The 14,308-nt window shown below is 65.5% G+C and overlaps 1 protein-coding gene across 21 annotated transcripts in view; it reads left to right on the top strand.

Annotated features, from left to right (window-relative positions):
- Window positions 1-13,993, top strand: part of RTEL1 (regulator of telomere elongation helicase 1) — a 32,797-nt gene extending 18,804 nt beyond the window's left edge. For 3 of the 21 annotated variants that reach the window (XM_043553418.1, XM_043553419.1, XM_043553417.1), the window contains exons 13-36: window positions 351-448; window positions 1,037-1,092; window positions 3,827-3,901; window positions 3,974-4,055; window positions 6,069-6,201; window positions 6,306-6,419; window positions 6,506-6,546; window positions 6,701-6,786; window positions 6,963-7,040; window positions 7,379-7,456; window positions 7,889-8,035; window positions 8,110-8,225; window positions 8,363-8,486; window positions 8,577-8,724; window positions 8,938-9,095; window positions 9,692-9,787; window positions 11,071-11,269; window positions 11,470-11,610; window positions 12,175-12,291; window positions 12,473-12,709; window positions 12,797-12,958; window positions 13,082-13,216; window positions 13,303-13,403; window positions 13,514-13,993. In XM_043553418.1, coding sequence (XP_043409353.1) covers window positions 351-448; window positions 1,037-1,092; window positions 3,827-3,901; window positions 3,974-4,055; window positions 6,069-6,201; window positions 6,306-6,419; window positions 6,506-6,546; window positions 6,701-6,786; window positions 6,963-7,040; window positions 7,379-7,456; window positions 7,889-8,035; window positions 8,110-8,225; window positions 8,363-8,486; window positions 8,577-8,724; window positions 8,938-9,095; window positions 9,692-9,787; window positions 11,071-11,269; window positions 11,470-11,610; window positions 12,175-12,291; window positions 12,473-12,709; window positions 12,797-12,958; window positions 13,082-13,216; window positions 13,303-13,403; window positions 13,514-13,594 — 2,803 coding nt within the window. In that variant the 3' untranslated portion in view covers window positions 13,595-13,993. Of the gene's footprint in view, window positions 1-350; window positions 449-1,036; window positions 1,093-3,826; window positions 4,056-6,068; window positions 6,202-6,305; window positions 6,420-6,505; window positions 6,547-6,700; window positions 6,787-6,962; window positions 7,041-7,378; window positions 7,457-7,888; window positions 8,036-8,109; window positions 8,226-8,362; window positions 8,487-8,576; window positions 8,725-8,937; window positions 9,096-9,631; window positions 9,788-11,067; window positions 11,270-11,469; window positions 11,611-12,174; window positions 12,292-12,472; window positions 12,710-12,796; window positions 12,959-13,061; window positions 13,217-13,302; window positions 13,404-13,513 lie in introns of all 21 variants that reach the window. The other 18 variants (XM_043553405.1, XM_043553404.1, XM_043553406.1 and 15 more) reach the window with 14 other exon arrangements.
- Window positions 13,994-14,308: the final 315 nt, after the last annotated feature.

Below are 14,308 nucleotides of genomic sequence, written 5' to 3'. Positions count from 1 at the left end.
GAGATCGTGGCCTGGGGCCGGTTGTAGCTTTCCTCAGGGCACAATTGACAGCTGTGCTGGGATCCAGCCTCAGGTTCTCGAGGTGTGGAATGTTCTAGAATGTGCTGGAGCACTGCTGCCTGCCTTCTTCCTGAGCCCATCTGTCACACTGTGCTCAGAGCCTTGTGGGACTCCCACTTGCTTCCCAGCTGCCCCAGGCCCTTCGGCCTTCACGGCCCAGACGGCAGGGCTTACCTGCCTCCCAGAGCTGCCCTGTGGGGCCTTGCCTTTTCCTTCACACTCAGGGCTCTGAAGTTTGGCCTCCTCTCAGGAGGCGGCCTGGGCCCTGCCTGAGCCTCTGTCCTCTGCAGCTACATCTTTGAGCTGTTTGCCGAAGCCCAGATAACCTTTCAGACCAAAGGCTGCATCCTCGACTCCCTGGACCAGATCATCCAGCACCTGGCAGGACGTGAGTCCCCATTGGGCCCCGCGGCCACCTTGGCCCCCACACTGGCCTTGACTCAGGGCTGTAGCCTGCTGCACCCCCAGGCAGGAACGTTGCCCCCAGATCCCCCTTTCTGCCTGGGGTGTTGAAGCCTCGCTGCCGTTCAACGGGCATGTGTTTTGTAAAGCACGTTCCCTGGTCAGCCCCGGAGGGGAAGGGTGGTGAGGCACCTGCTAGGCGACTGAGCCACGGGTCCCGCCAGCCTCTCCCCTGAGCCCCCCGCATCCTGTGTCCACCCAGAGGCTGTACCGTGGGCCCACTTCTGCTGGGTGGGGCCTTGTTCTCATCTCAGACGGTCACTTTGCTGTGCTCCTGGGCCCTGGGGTGGCCCAGCAGCCTCAGCCTTACTTGAGCACAGAGCCTGTTCTCATCCCGCCGACCCCCCCGGAGACGTTCTGGCAGCAGTGTGGGAACTGCCCCCCACCCCCCGCAAGGGCGCGCCCCACACCAACACTGGGTTGAGGCCAAGCTTGCTCGTGGCTCCTGAGGGCGGAGGGTCCGGGGCCTTCCCTGGCAGAGGTGCGGGATGGCCAGCATCTGCTGCTCCCACAGGTACGGGGCCGTTCACCAACACGGCGGGGCTGCAGAAGCTCTCAGACATCATCCAGGTAGGGTGGGCCTATGGCGAAGGTATGGCGACTCCTTTCCTGATGGGGGTCGAGGGGTGCCTCCTTCTCCCAGGTTTGGGGCAAGGCCAAGGCGCCCACGCCACATGCTTCGAATCGGCACCTGAAGCGTGTCTCCTCTTAACCTGGAGGTGCTCTGCGAGGCCTTAGGGGAGCGGGCCATGCTTGGCTGCTCTGGGCAGTCAGGTCCAGGGCGGGTTCCCCGGGGGCCAGGGGGTGTGGGGGCCTGGCGGGGTCCCCTGGGTTTCAGGCAGGCTTCGTGGCCACACCGTCCGCTCTCACCTTTTCTCAAGTAATTTCTTGAAGCAGCTTTTCAGAGGTAAGTCAAAGCATGAGTCCATCACAGAGTGAGAGGCCATCGACTCTGTCTACCCAGCCCCATTGTCTGGCCACTGGGCCAGCCCACCCAGAGAGGCATTCAGATACTAGGGGTGAGTGCGTCTGGGCAACGCCTGTGAGCCCAGGTGGGGCCCATGGGGCTGGCGTTCAGAGTCGGCAGGCGCGGCCAGCATGTTCTCTGGGCCAGACTGGCCTCACTCTGGCCTCTGGGATCCACTTTGGGGTGAGGGCAGCCCCTCCTGGCGCATGCAAACCCCACCTTTCCCTAGCCAGGCCACCAGTGGGGACATAACACACCTCAGGGCCTGTGGACACGGCTGCCTCCTGCCCCCCGGGGTGCTGTCGTGTGTCCAGCTAGCCGTCTTTGGGTCTGGCTGAGCCACTTCTCAGCTCAAGTGGACAAGCCAGGGTCTGTTTCCCTCAGTCGAGTGGCTGCCGGGCCAGCTGTCAAGGACCGTCCCTTTCTGAGGAAAAGGACCCTATGATGAGGGCCTCGCTAGCCCTTTCTTAAGAGGACTCTTGGTGCTAGTGGTCCTTGCTGAAACAAGACACAGGAGGCTCTGTGCTCAGTGGTGCTTCTTCACACCTGCATGGCCAGGCGGGGGAGGTCCGACTGGGGTTGGGGGAGGCCAGGCGGGGGAGGTCCGGCTGGGGTTGGGGGGAAGCCAGGCTGGGAGGTCTGCCTGGGGTTGGGGGAGGCCAGGAGGGGGGAGGTCCGACTGGGGTTGGGGGAGGCCAGGCTGGGAGGCCCGACTGGGGTGGCAGGAGGTCCGATTGGGGTTGGGGGGAGGCCAGGCAGGGGAGGTCCAACTGGGGTGGGGGGAGGCCAGGCTGAGAGGTCTGCCTGGGGTTGGGGGAGGCCAGGAGGGGGAGGTCCAACTGGGATGGGGGGGAGGGAGGAGGAGCTAGGAGTGGGTGATCCTGCAGCCCAGGGAAAGGCAGGTATACGTCCCCCAGAGCCACCGTGATCTGGTACCTGAGGCTCCGTCTCCTTGAGTGTGAAGTGTGGGTAGGTGTTGTCCTGGCGTGCCAGGCCCTGCCTTGCTGTCCTCCCAGCACTTCTCTGAGGCGCTCCAGGCCACTGCTGCCTGGGGCCATGGCCTCTTGTGACTGTCGGGTCTCTGGGTACCCTGGCCCCTGTCTGAGACTCCTGCCAGGCGGGCCCTCTCCTCTGAGCTGCTCCCTGCGTGTACTCCCCACTGATCTCAGGGTCCCTGCAGATGAGCGGGCGCTGGGCTAGGGCTGCTGTCCCCTCCACAGGTGCCCTGAGCTCAAACCCGGTCCCACGCAGCCCCCTCCCCTCCCCAGATTCTCCCCCGCAGACTCACTGGAACCCAAGCACCCCTACCCCATTGGTTTGGAATTTCTTTTGGCAGCCGCTCTCAGTGGGCCTGGCAGATGGCTCCGTGTCCCTGCCTGCCCCGTGCTGCCTGTAGGCCAGCTTCTCTCTCTGGTGTGTCCCTTCCAGCTGTAGGAAGTGTGACCGGGCTCTTGCTCCTCCCAGACCTGACTCCTATGGGAAGGGGGTGTGCTGGGCTGGCCCCGGGGCTACAGGATGTCAGTGGGCTGGCCAGACAGGTAGCCCATGTCACAGGCCGCACTGAGAGCACCCCCAGGCGGGCTGTAGAGCCTCGTACCTCCCGAAACTCAGATCCCCTCAAGGTAGGGTGAGAAAGGGGGTATGTAGCCCACACAGACAGAGGCAGCCTCAGGAGGGATGGGGCAGGTGCAGCCTGCCCTGGGGCGGCGTGAGACCTGCTCACCTGCAAAGCCGTGGACAGGAAGCCGCTGGGCCCCAGGGCATCCTGGGGCACTCTTGGTGTTTCTGTCGGCCTCCTGGTACTGTCTTACTAAGTTTTCCTTCTAATTGTAAAAGTCGTTTGGTTTTCTGAGCAGTCCCGCCATGTGGTTTGTTAACTTCCAGCATCGTGCGCCTTCTTCCCCAAAGTTACCGCTCGACTCTTTTTCTCCATTTGTTGCCTTGGCCAAGAGTACGGTTCTCTTTATTTTAGTTAGGGGTCGCTTTTGTCTTTTTACTTCTGGGGATGAACTGAGTCCCTTCCTCTGGCTCCCTGACCACCCCAGGCCTGCTCCCTGTGAGAGCACACGGATTAGCTACCACAGAGGGGGCCCTGGGGGATGGCTGTGTCTCCGGTGCCGTGGGGTCCTTCAGGAGAGGGGACAGGCAAGTGCGACTCCTGCCCCTCGGCCTGGAGTCCCACAGCAGGGATGCCATGAGCTCAGAGGCAGGGTAGGGGATGACAATGCCCTGAGCATCCGTCCCGTGTGTGGGGGCGACTCAGGAGTGGTGGCCCCTGCTGTACGCTGTGTGACCAGCGTGTCTCTGCTGACTTTGTCCCCCATGTCTGCTTTTCAGATTGTGTTCAGTGCAGACCCTGCGGAGGGCGTGTCTAGTTCCGTGATGGGGCCTGGGGTCTCTCAATCCTACAAGGTAGGGGCTGCCTCGGGGACGGGGGGGACCCTGGGGCTGGGTCTCGGGATGCTGTCCCCTCTGTCCCTCCAGGTGCACATCCACCCTGATGCCGGTCACCAGAGGACAGCTCGGCGATCAGACGCCTGGAACGCCACAGCGGCCAGAAAGCAAGGTATGGTGCCTGGGGGGGCGGGGCCGCGCTCCCCTGTTCCAGCTCCGCACAGCGCCCCCGGCCCCCCCGCCCCGGGCACAGCCTGCCCCGCGTGACCCCACAGCTCAACCAGACAGAGCTGGCGGAGACAGAAGGGCCTCAGAGCTGGCCGACGGCACAGGGCCTACCCAGAGTCACCTGAAGGGCTTCCGTGGAGCGAGGGCACAGCCAGGTCCCCCACCCCACGGGGAGGGGAGACCTGGGCACATTCACGTCGGCACAGGTGTGCTGCTTTAATGCCGTCCCACCGAGCGGACACGTGTGGGGCCAGCTCAGGCCGAGGCCACTCTCCAGACCCCAGGGTCATGTGTGATGGCCACTTCGGTCCCTCTGGTGCTGCCTCTGTTACCCTGACCCCACGTCCCACTCTCCAGGTTTGTTACTGGTCTTACCTGCTTCCACGTGTCCTGGAGACGGGGCCACTTGTGACTTGAGGATGGGGTCTGTGTCAGGCATCCCGTGGCTCTTGGTGTGAGGCTAGGCTGGCCTGTCCTGGCCAAGGTGTGTGTCCCTGTGGTGTGGTGTGGTCCACACTGGTGGTGGCCAGTGTCCCGGCAATCCCAGGCAGAGTTCAGCACCCCATGCAGCCTGGCCTTTGGAGTGGGCTTTGCCAGGCACGTCTGGGGCAGTGGGTCCCAAGGTCAGGTCACTGTCCTGTCCCGGTCACCCCTCAGCATGGCTGGTGGTCTGTGTTCTGGGCCCAGCCCTGCCGGCACACCCCCTTCCATGCCTCTGTCAGCCATCCCACGGAGCCGAGCAGGAAGAGGGGGGCTGGGCCCATGGGCAAGGCTGGCGCCAAGCAGGAGGGTCACAGGGTGCCCTCGGCGAGTCACCTGGCCTCTCAGAGCAGGAAGTAGCTTCCATGAAAGGCAAGGAGACCAGCGCAACCCTCGCGTGTTGTGAGGTCACAGGAAGCAGTTTGCGCCAGCACTGGGGCCTGCCCCCCCCCCCCCCGCCCTGGGGGAGCACTCACACGTGGGCAGGGTATGCAGGTATCCATGGCCAGCGGGGCGGGGCGTCCCCTGTGTCCTGTGTACTTCGGAGCTCATGTGAATTCTCAGAAATAGCCGCCCCGAGTTGGGCGTTTGTGGGAAGCCGGTTCATTGCTGACCTTCCCGAGAAGCTAGGATGTGCGTGAGCAAGGGGCAGGCCGGCCCTGCTGGGAGAGGCCAGAGCACCCAGCCCCCGCTCTCCCCCTCCATCTCGGGCCAGATTCCCACCTGAAGGTGGAAAAACCTTCTCTGGCCCCAGGAGGGGACTGGTTCTTTTCTGGAAACAGCCCTGCTGACCCATGACCTAGTGTGGACTTTGGAGTGCTATTTAAAGTCATTCTTCTTGTGCTGGTTTAATTTCCTAAGCTTCCGGACCCAGCTGGGGGCCAGTAGGAGGCAGGCACTTTTAGGAACGGCTGCTTCCGCTTCCGGACACCACTGTCTTGTTGCTGGTGACTTCAGCGCTGGCGCTGCCTGCGGGGGGGGGGGGGGGGGGGGGGGGGGGGGGACGACGGTCCCCTCCGGGAAAGCGCTGGCCTCGCCCTCCAGGGAAGCGCAGACCCCGCCCCTCCAGGGAAGCACTGATCCCGCCTCCGGGAAGCACGGCCCCTCCCTCCTCCTCCTCCAGCAGAGCTTGGGTTCTGCTTCCTTTTCCAGGTGTGCCCTTCAGCCAGGGGCACGTGATGGCAGCCTGCCTGCCTGCTCTCGGTGCCCTGAGCCACACGTCCGTGTCTGCAAGTCTAGGTTGGGTTGGCTGGCCTTTCTGGAGGTGACCCCCAGTATGTTCCCCTTGCGGGTCTGCTCTGGGTCCGCCCATGCTCCCAGGACGCCTGAAGGAAGAAAGAGGGGCCCTGGCCCAGACCCTCAGCTCAGGGCTCAGGCAGGTCCGCGTGTTCAGACATGTACGTGTGGGCTGCGGGGCCCAGCGGCCGCCTGTGGCAGGCCTCCTGTGTCCCACCCAGCCTCACACTCCCCCTCACAGGGAAGGTGCTGAGCTACTGGTGCTTCAGCCCCGGCCACAGCATGCGCGAGCTGGTCCGTCAGGGCGTCCGCACCCTCATCCTCACCAGCGGCACACTGGCCCCCGTGTCCTCCTTCGCCCTGGAGCTGCAGATGTAAGGCTGCCCTGTGCCCTGTGGGGGCGGGGGGTCCCAGGGCCAGCCGCGGGCCGCCAGGTGCTGGGGTTCAAGACCTCACGGGGGCCACCCTGCTGCCCCAGCCCTTTCCCAGTCTGCCTGGAGAACCCACACGTCATCGACAAGCACCAGATCTGGGTGGGGATCGTCCCCAAAGGCCCCGATGGAGCCCAGCTGAGCTCTGCCTTTGACAAACGGTAGGGGGCCTGGTGGATAAGGAGGTGGGCGGGCAGTGTGCCACCTGCTGGAACCCTCGCGATGGTGGGCCTTTGGCTTTGTGCAGGTTTTCTGATGCATGCCTGTCCTCCCTCGGCAAGGCGCTAGGTGAGTGCCCGTGGGAAGCTTTGGCCTCCATCCTGAGGTCCCACCCACTCCCTGGTGTCTGGGGTCCCTGCCCTACCTGCTGTCCCCAGGGGGTATCGTTGGCAGCCTCTCTGAGCACCTACTCCCGCTGACATAGCCACCGTGGCACTTGTAGGCAACATCGCCCGCGTGGTCCCGCACGGGCTCCTGGTCTTTTTCCCTTCCTACCCCGTCATGGAGAAAAGCCTGGAGTTCTGGCGGGTACGTCCCTCCTCTGTGTGTCCTGGGGGTGGGAGGGGAGCCCCAGACAGCCAAGGCTCTGGCAGGGCCAGAGCACGAACATTTGTGTGAGAAGGCAGAGGTGACTGCAATGTGGCCCTCCGCCTGCCAGATGTGACAGGTGTGATGGGCACCCCCTTCCCTGTCTCTCCTCACAGGCCCGTGACTTTGCCAGGAAGCTGGAGTCCCTGAAGCCTCTATTTGTGGAGCCGAGGAGCAAAGGTGGCTTCTCAGAGGTCTGAGCTCTCGGGCTCCGCTGCCCCAGGCTGGCCACTGGCCCTGACAGGTCACCTCTTAGGAAGTTTGGGCATGGGGATGATGGCCCCAGACCCTCGAGTCTGAGGGGCCGTCATTGAAGCAAGCCTCCCCTGCCCCCTTAGCCCAGCCCTGGGGTCCCCATGCTTTCTGGGAAACATTGAACAGGTTCTGGGTCAGCCTGGGAAACCTGTGCCATGAGGAAGCTTCTAGAACTCTGCTCGCCCACCTCCGAGCTGGGACAGCCCTTCATCTCAGAGGATGAGACCTGGGGTCTCGCTTCCGTGGATGGAAGGAGCTGACCGGTGTCTCCTCCCAGGTGGTGGATGCTTATTACACTCGAGTCGCCTCCCCCGGGTCCAGCGGGGCTACTTTCCTGGCTGTGTGCCGGGGGAAGGTGAGGCTGCTGAGGGTCTGTGCCCCACACCCGCCAGCCTGTCTTCCCCCGGCTGGTGCTTGTGTCGGAGGCAGCTCACAGTTCATGACCTGGGGGCTGTGACACAGTGGGATGGGCCAGTCCGACCGCCTCCCTGGTGCCCCGTGTCCAGCAAGCAGGAGTGAGGAGGGTGCAGCCCTGGCATCCCAGGCTGGATAGCCCTTTGGCGGGCATCGGGTCTAGGCACTGAGAGTGAGCGCCCCTCACCGGCTGCGGGTGGGGAGGGTGGAGGAGCTTCCGGGAGTGTGAGACCCCGGGAGCCGTGAACCCCAGGTAGGGCCTGGCTCAGGGTGGGAGGCTTCTCCCCACCCGTACATGCGTGGCTGTGAGGACCTGGGCGTGGGCAGACCCTTGGGGAAGGCAGACCGGGGAAAAGAGTACTCACGCCCCCAGGCCAGCGAGGGGCTAGACTTTGCTGACACGAATGGCCGCGGTGTGATCGTCACGGGCCTGCCGTACCCCCCACGCATGGACCCCCGGGTGGTCCTCAAGATGCAGTTCCTGGACGAGTTGAAGGGCCGCAGCGGGCCTGGAGGTCAGGTGAGAAGCCACAGGCCTGGGTGGGAGTGGGGAGGAGGGTCTAGAGCCCCCATGACTGAGCTCCCCCCCAACAGCTCCTCTCCGGGCACGAGTGGTACCGGCAGCAGGCGTCCAGGGCTGTGAACCAGGCCATCGGGCGGGTGATCCGGCATCGCCACGACTACGGGGCCATCTTCCTCTGTGACCACAGGTGCGGCTCTTCTCCACGCAGCCTCGAGGGTGGCCAGCTAGGCTCTGGTCCTTCCCTCAGCGAGCGTGAGCCTGGGCTGTGGGCCGTGGGCCATGGGGTGGGCGGGGCTCCCCGTCTGACAGCCGACGCCCTGCCAGGTTCACTCACGCAGACGCCAGAGCCCAGCTGCCCTCCTGGGTGCGCCCCCACGTCAAGGTGTATGACAGCTTCGGCCACGTCATCCGGGACGTGGCCCAGTTCTTCCGTGTCGCCCAGAAAAATGTGAGTTCCTAATGCCCAGCTGGCTGCGTCCTCACGCCCTACCCAGGGGATGGGTCTGTGCGCGACCCCAACCTCTCTGTGACTGTCCAGATGCCGGTGCCGGCCCCCCTACTCGCTGCCCCAAGTCTGGGTGAGGGAGAAGGTGCTGTCATGGTGGCCGTGTCGCCTGGCCCCCTCTCCACCAGGAAAGCCAAGAGTCTGGATGTGCACGTCCCCAGCCTGAGGCGGAGACCCGCGGGTGCGTTTGCCTGAGGGACATGGCTGGGCAGGGGCCCTGCGGGCTGGGGGCCTGGGGTGCTTCCTGCTGGCTACCGGTGCGCTCAGTCCAGTGACCAGAGTGCCTGGCTGAGCCTGAGTGTTGCTGGGACAGACCTGACTTGTCCCCCCTCCCCCCACCCCCATCACCCCCTTCCTCCCACGGGCTTTGCTGCTGATATCTGTGCTCCCACAGGGTCGCCGACCAGGGACGCCGAGAGCAGCCTGTGTGTGGAGTACGGGCGGGAGCTGGCCCTCGCTCAGCAGAGGCCTGTGGGGCTGCTGGCAGCCCTGGAACACAGCGAGCATCTGGCTGGGGGGCCTGGTGACAAGGCCTCCCCTGGGGAGGAGAAGGTGCGGGAGGCCCCAGAGACAGACCCGTGCACCCCCCCCCCCACTCCCAAGCCTGGGGCACATCTACTCTCCCTCCTGTAAACCCCCTGGTCAGGCGGGTGGTTGAGTTTCGGCACACCCCTGGCACGCCCCCCCGCCCCCGCCCCCAGTCCTCAGCTGGTGCTGCCCTACACGCCCCTGCTGGTTCTCTGGGGGTTGGCACGAGCAGTCAGAGTCCAGCTCCTGCTGCCCCAGAGGTCAGCCCTTTCTGGGAGCCTGAGCTGGGGGTGGGGATGGGCAGGGGGGACACAGCTCCTCACCTGGAGCCTTTGCGCTGGAGCCCTTAGCTCTGGCTGGACCTGGAGCCCCCGTGCCCTGCTTGCCGCAGAGTCCCTTCCCCTCCCAGTCCTGCTCCCTGGGGCCTGGGGTGAGCCCGGCTGCGACAGCAGGCGGCCCCTCCCCCCATCCCTTCCGTACCCTTCCCATCTGGGCCACGGGGGAGGCTGGTGGGCCGGACCCAGGAGAGGGCTCTTCTCTCCCACTGTGGGCCCTTGCAGTGTCACAAGGGGCCTGGGGGCTCTGAGGGCGTGGCCAGGACCACAGCGTGTCCCCCCCAGGCAGCGCATGTCTCCACCCTGTCCCTCCCACGTGAGAAGAGGCCTGCACAGCAGCAGAAAGGAGGCAGAAGGAAGATCAGGCTGGTGGGCAGCCGGGTACGTGAAGCGTCCCACGTACGGGGTCTGGTGGGAGGCCCAGGACGCACGGTGCCGACCAGGGAGTGTGAGGTGTGGCTGGGCCTGGCCTCCCTGCTGCCTTCCCAGGGGTGCAGCCTGGCCCCATGCCCTTGGCTCTCCAAGGCCTGCCCCCCCCCCCAACCTTTGTTCAGCTGCAATGTTTAAAGGAGGGTCTTTTAAGCCTCATCTCTTAGTAGGTGAGCCTATTCTGACAGCTCCGAGGGCCTCCTCCCGCCCTCCTCTTGGGCTTGGGCCCCCTCCCGCCTCCCTCCTGCCTCCCAGCATCTTTGCAGGGCCTGGCCTGCATGGGCTCCAGGTCTCTTTTGCATTTTAACTTCTCACCTTGACAACCTTTCAGACCCCGCAGAGCTCCCAGCAACGGCATGGGGTCCTGCGGCCCTGCCAGTGCGGCCCTGCCTGGGGCCCACAGGGTCCCTCCCACCGGGGGTGGCTCCTCCACACTTTGGAGTCCTGCAAACTTGTGGTCAGCTTTGGGCCTTTCGTTTCCTTTTGTCTTTCCTGGAGACCACTTTGTGGGTGGTAGACAGGTCCAGCTGGACAGACATCGGGCCCTCACCCTTTGGGCAGGTTTGGTGTGGGGCTGGCAGCCAGGTCAGCTCCCCCTGAGCTGAGCCCTTGGCTCAAGTGTGGGTGCTGACATGCCCGAGTGTGGGGAGGGTCTGCTTTCTCAGCCTCAGATGAAGGATTTAAGGGCAGTTGAGTCCCTCTGAACCAGGAAAGCTCTGGAAAGCCCCATGCACCACTTGCCTTTGTCCATCTCCCTGGGCGTCTGGGAACTGCTGCTGTCAGGAAGTGGGTGGAGTGGGCGGAGACTGGGGAGCCTGGACCCCTCCTGTCTGGTTTCTGTGTTCTCTTGCTGAGAGCCCCGGCAGCGTCCGGGCCTGAGCTGTGCAGCACGAGTGAGGCACAGTGATGTCTTAGGTCCCCCATCTGGTCAGAAGTGCCCTCTGGCTGTGATCTGACCATCCTTCGGGCTGGGGCTGTCTGCTGCTGCGTGGGCGCAGGGAACTTGGCTGAGGAGTAGGAGCCCCCGACCCAGGGGAAGCAAAACTACACTTGGCCTCTGCTGCTCTCCAAGGGGCATGGCTGTCTTTGTGGATTCCCTCCTGGGGCCAGGCCAGCCGTGCCCTGGAGCCGGGGTGTCCCTCCCAGTGCCTGTGCTCCACAGCAGCAGCCCAGCGTCCCTGGGACAGGGGAGGGTGGGTCCTGACTGATGGGGCCCCTGGCCCTGTGTCCAGCAGGAGGGGCCGGCGGCCAGTACACAGGCGGGCAGGGCCAAGCTGTTCATGGTGGCCGTGAAGCAGGCGCTGAGCCAGGCCAGCTTCGACACGTTCACCAGGGCCCTGCAGGACTACAAGGGCTCTGACGACTTTGAGGCTCTGGTGGCCTGTCTCGGCCCACTCTTTGCTGAGGATCCCAAGAAGCACGGCCTGCTCCAAGGTGCCCTGGCCCGCGGTGGTCCCCCGACCCAGGGGCAGGGGCAGTGCGGCAGCCATGGCGGGGAGGGGGGCTTGTGGGCGGGCATCAGGGTCCCTGGTTGTCCCTGCTCCCTAGAAAAGGTTCCGGTGCACGGCCCCCGACCCCAGAGCCCTCCACCCAGCTCAGCACGCGGGGGCCGCATGGTGGAACCATTCCAACAGGCTTCTACCAGTTCGTGCGGCCACACCACAAGCAGCAGTTTGAGGAGGCCTGCCTGAAGTGGACAGGCCATGGCTGCGGCTACCGGCCTGAGCACAGCCTTCCTCAGAGGCGGGGCGCTCCGTCAGCCCAGGCCCCCAGGGGTGAGCGGGCGGTACCCCGGGTCCGGGTCCGGGGGGCGGGGGTGGTGGGCAATGCTAGCTTGGCCCAGCCTCCCTGCTCGTGGGTGGGACTGTTCACCCATGGAGGCCCGCTGAGGGTGAGGTGTGTGTCCCCCAGAGCATGCATGGCCCAGGCTGGGACCCTGTCCCCACCTGTGTTTGCCAGGAGTGGGCCCTGCACCTCAGAGCCTGGGAGCCTGTGTCCCCGGTTGCAAACAGTTCACCCCCGAGCAGGGACTTCCCCAAGGATAGGTATCAGGGAGGGGGGTGGGGAGCTGGCTTAGGAAGACCCCTTGGCCCCAAGGAGGGGACTTTCCGGCAAAAGAGTCACCCCTCTCCTTTCTGGGCTTGGTGCCCACTGGGGTGTCTCTGCTGGTCCCCTGGCAGCAGTTGGTTGTGGTGGGGGCTCAAGCCTGGGTCGTGCTGTGGTCAGAGGAGGGTGGCAGGTGTCAGTCTCCCCTTGGACAGACCTGCCTCCTCCCCAGGGAGCACTCCAGACCCTTGGGAACCAGCTGGGTGGTTCGTTGTGTGTCCCCATTTCTTCAGGAAGGAGGGAGTGTGACCCAAAGCTGACCCTGTCCCAGGGTGCAGCTGGGCAACTGGACCCTGGACAGCACCTGAATCAAGGCAGGCCTCACCTGGTCTGCGGACCAGCCCCGGCAGGTACCAGTCCCCAGAGAGGCTTCGAAGCAGAGCACAAGAGCCCTGGCGTCCTCCCTGGGGGGCGCGGGTGCCGTTTTGGCTCTGCAACCCCAGAGCGAGGGAGCAGGCTGGTGTGAAGGGTGCCAGGGGAGCTCCCTCGGGCCCCAGATCCCCGCCATGATCCTGTCCATCTCCCCACCAGGAGACCCCAGCAGCTGTCCAAAAGAGGGTGGATCTGGAGCCCCCAGGGTGGAGAAGCAAGGCCCGCCTGTGGGGAGCGCCTACTTGGCCGATGTCCGAAAGGCCCTGGGGTCCGTAGGCTGCAGCCAGCTCCTCGCAGCGCTCACCGCCTACAGACGGGACGGTGACTTCGAGAAGGTGGTGGCCGTGGCGGCCGCACTCACTACCTCAAGGCCGGAGGACTTGCACCTGCTGGAGAGCAAGTGGCCGCGGAGGGGGCGGGGCTGGGGGTTCGCGGGCCGGGGGGCCGGGCGCTGCGGGCGGGGCCTGATCGCTCTCCCCACAGGGTTTGGCGCGTTCCTGAGACCGCGCCACCAGCAGCGCTTCCGGCAGGTGTGCGCCGACCTGATGGGCCCGGCCGCCCCGACCGCGGGCCCTGAGCCGCCGTGTCCCCAGGACGGGACCCCCACCGTGCCTCCCGACCTCGCCCACGGTGATTCCAGGCCAGGTAGCGGCGGCGGGGGGGAGCAGGGGGGAGACCACCTGGTGCCCCTGGAGCCCCACGCAGCCCTGCAAAGGGGGCCGCAGATCAGCCCGAACCACCCTTTCAGACTCGCGCCTGTGTCTCCAGGTCCCCCAGGACAGGACAAACCCGGGAGGACCCAGAGCAAGATCTTGGCCTTCCTTAGACCGAGGCAGGCCGGGGATGTGGGGGCTCCCAGCCAGCCCCCCAGCGCCCCCCGCAGGCACGCGCCCTCCGAGTCCGGTAGGTCTCCTGGGAGGGGCCGCAGGGAGTGTGGGCAGTGGGGGCGGCGCAGCTGCCGCGGCGCTCACAGCGGCCCCTTGGAGCAGGCTCGGCGTGCCCCGGCTGCGGGGCGGAGGACACGGTCCCTTTCCAGTGCCCTTCCTGCAACTTCCACCGCTGCCGGGCCTGCTGGCGACGGCTCCTCCAGGTTGGCGGCGGGACCCTGCGGACCCGCCTGCTGCGCGTCTGCCACCTGGGGGGCCGGGAGCTGGGGGGGGCGGGGGGCGGCGCCTGTGCAGCACTGCCCTATCTCCGCAGGCCTCTAGGACTTGCCCGGCCTGCCACGCCCCTGCCAGGAAGCAGAGCATCACACAGGTCTTCTGGCCAGAGCCCCAGTGAGGCTGGAGACCCTCGGGCAGGCGGACGCCGCCTCTGTCCCAGCTGGGACGCAGCTGGGGCACTTGTCCCTTCACGGGGTGCGGGCCACGGGCCAGGCCAGTGCCCGTGGGGATGCCCCTGAAATGGCAGCAGGATCGGCGCCTGCCTATGAGAAGCCCCGAAGTACCCTTAGGGTCTGGGGAGGGTCTGCTAAAAGGTACCTCTTCAGAACTTTCCTTGGCTGCTTGTTTTGTGGGTGGAGCTTCAGGCGCTTGGCTGCTGCCGCCTGAGCCCAGGACTGGAAGGTGGGGGAAACGCTCTGCTCCCTCCTCTCCGGGACCTGTGTGTGCGCGCGCGCGCGCGCAGTGGACCTGCTTTTAATCAGGTGACAGGTTCTCTAATAAAGTTGCGGATACCGTATCCAGACGCTGTTTGTAGGGTCTGGACTTGGCAATGGGGTTTGAGGGTGCTGGGAAGGAAGACGTGGGCATCTGAGTAGGGTCGTCCCACCCTGTCCGGGAAAGGGCACGCTGAGCGCTTTGTCCCAACTGGGCTCAGCCTCCGTCCTCACAGGTGGACCGGCAGATGGCTGAGACCAGAGAAGAGAGGAGCCAGGCATCCCCAGCCTGCACCCCGGCTGCCAGCCCTGCTCCCGGGTAGAGAGCTGCCCCTGGTGCTGGGGAGGCCCTCGCAGGACCGCCCCCTGGACTAAGGCCCGGCGGAGGCTGGCGCCAG

The sequence above is a fragment of the Prionailurus bengalensis genome, chromosome A3 (assembly GCF_016509475.1).
Source record: "Prionailurus bengalensis isolate Pbe53 chromosome A3, Fcat_Pben_1.1_paternal_pri, whole genome shotgun sequence".
NCBI lineage: Eukaryota > Metazoa > Chordata > Mammalia > Carnivora > Felidae > Prionailurus > Prionailurus bengalensis.
Note: the sequence above shows the minus strand (reverse complement) of the source record. Positions and strands in the feature narration are given on the sequence as shown.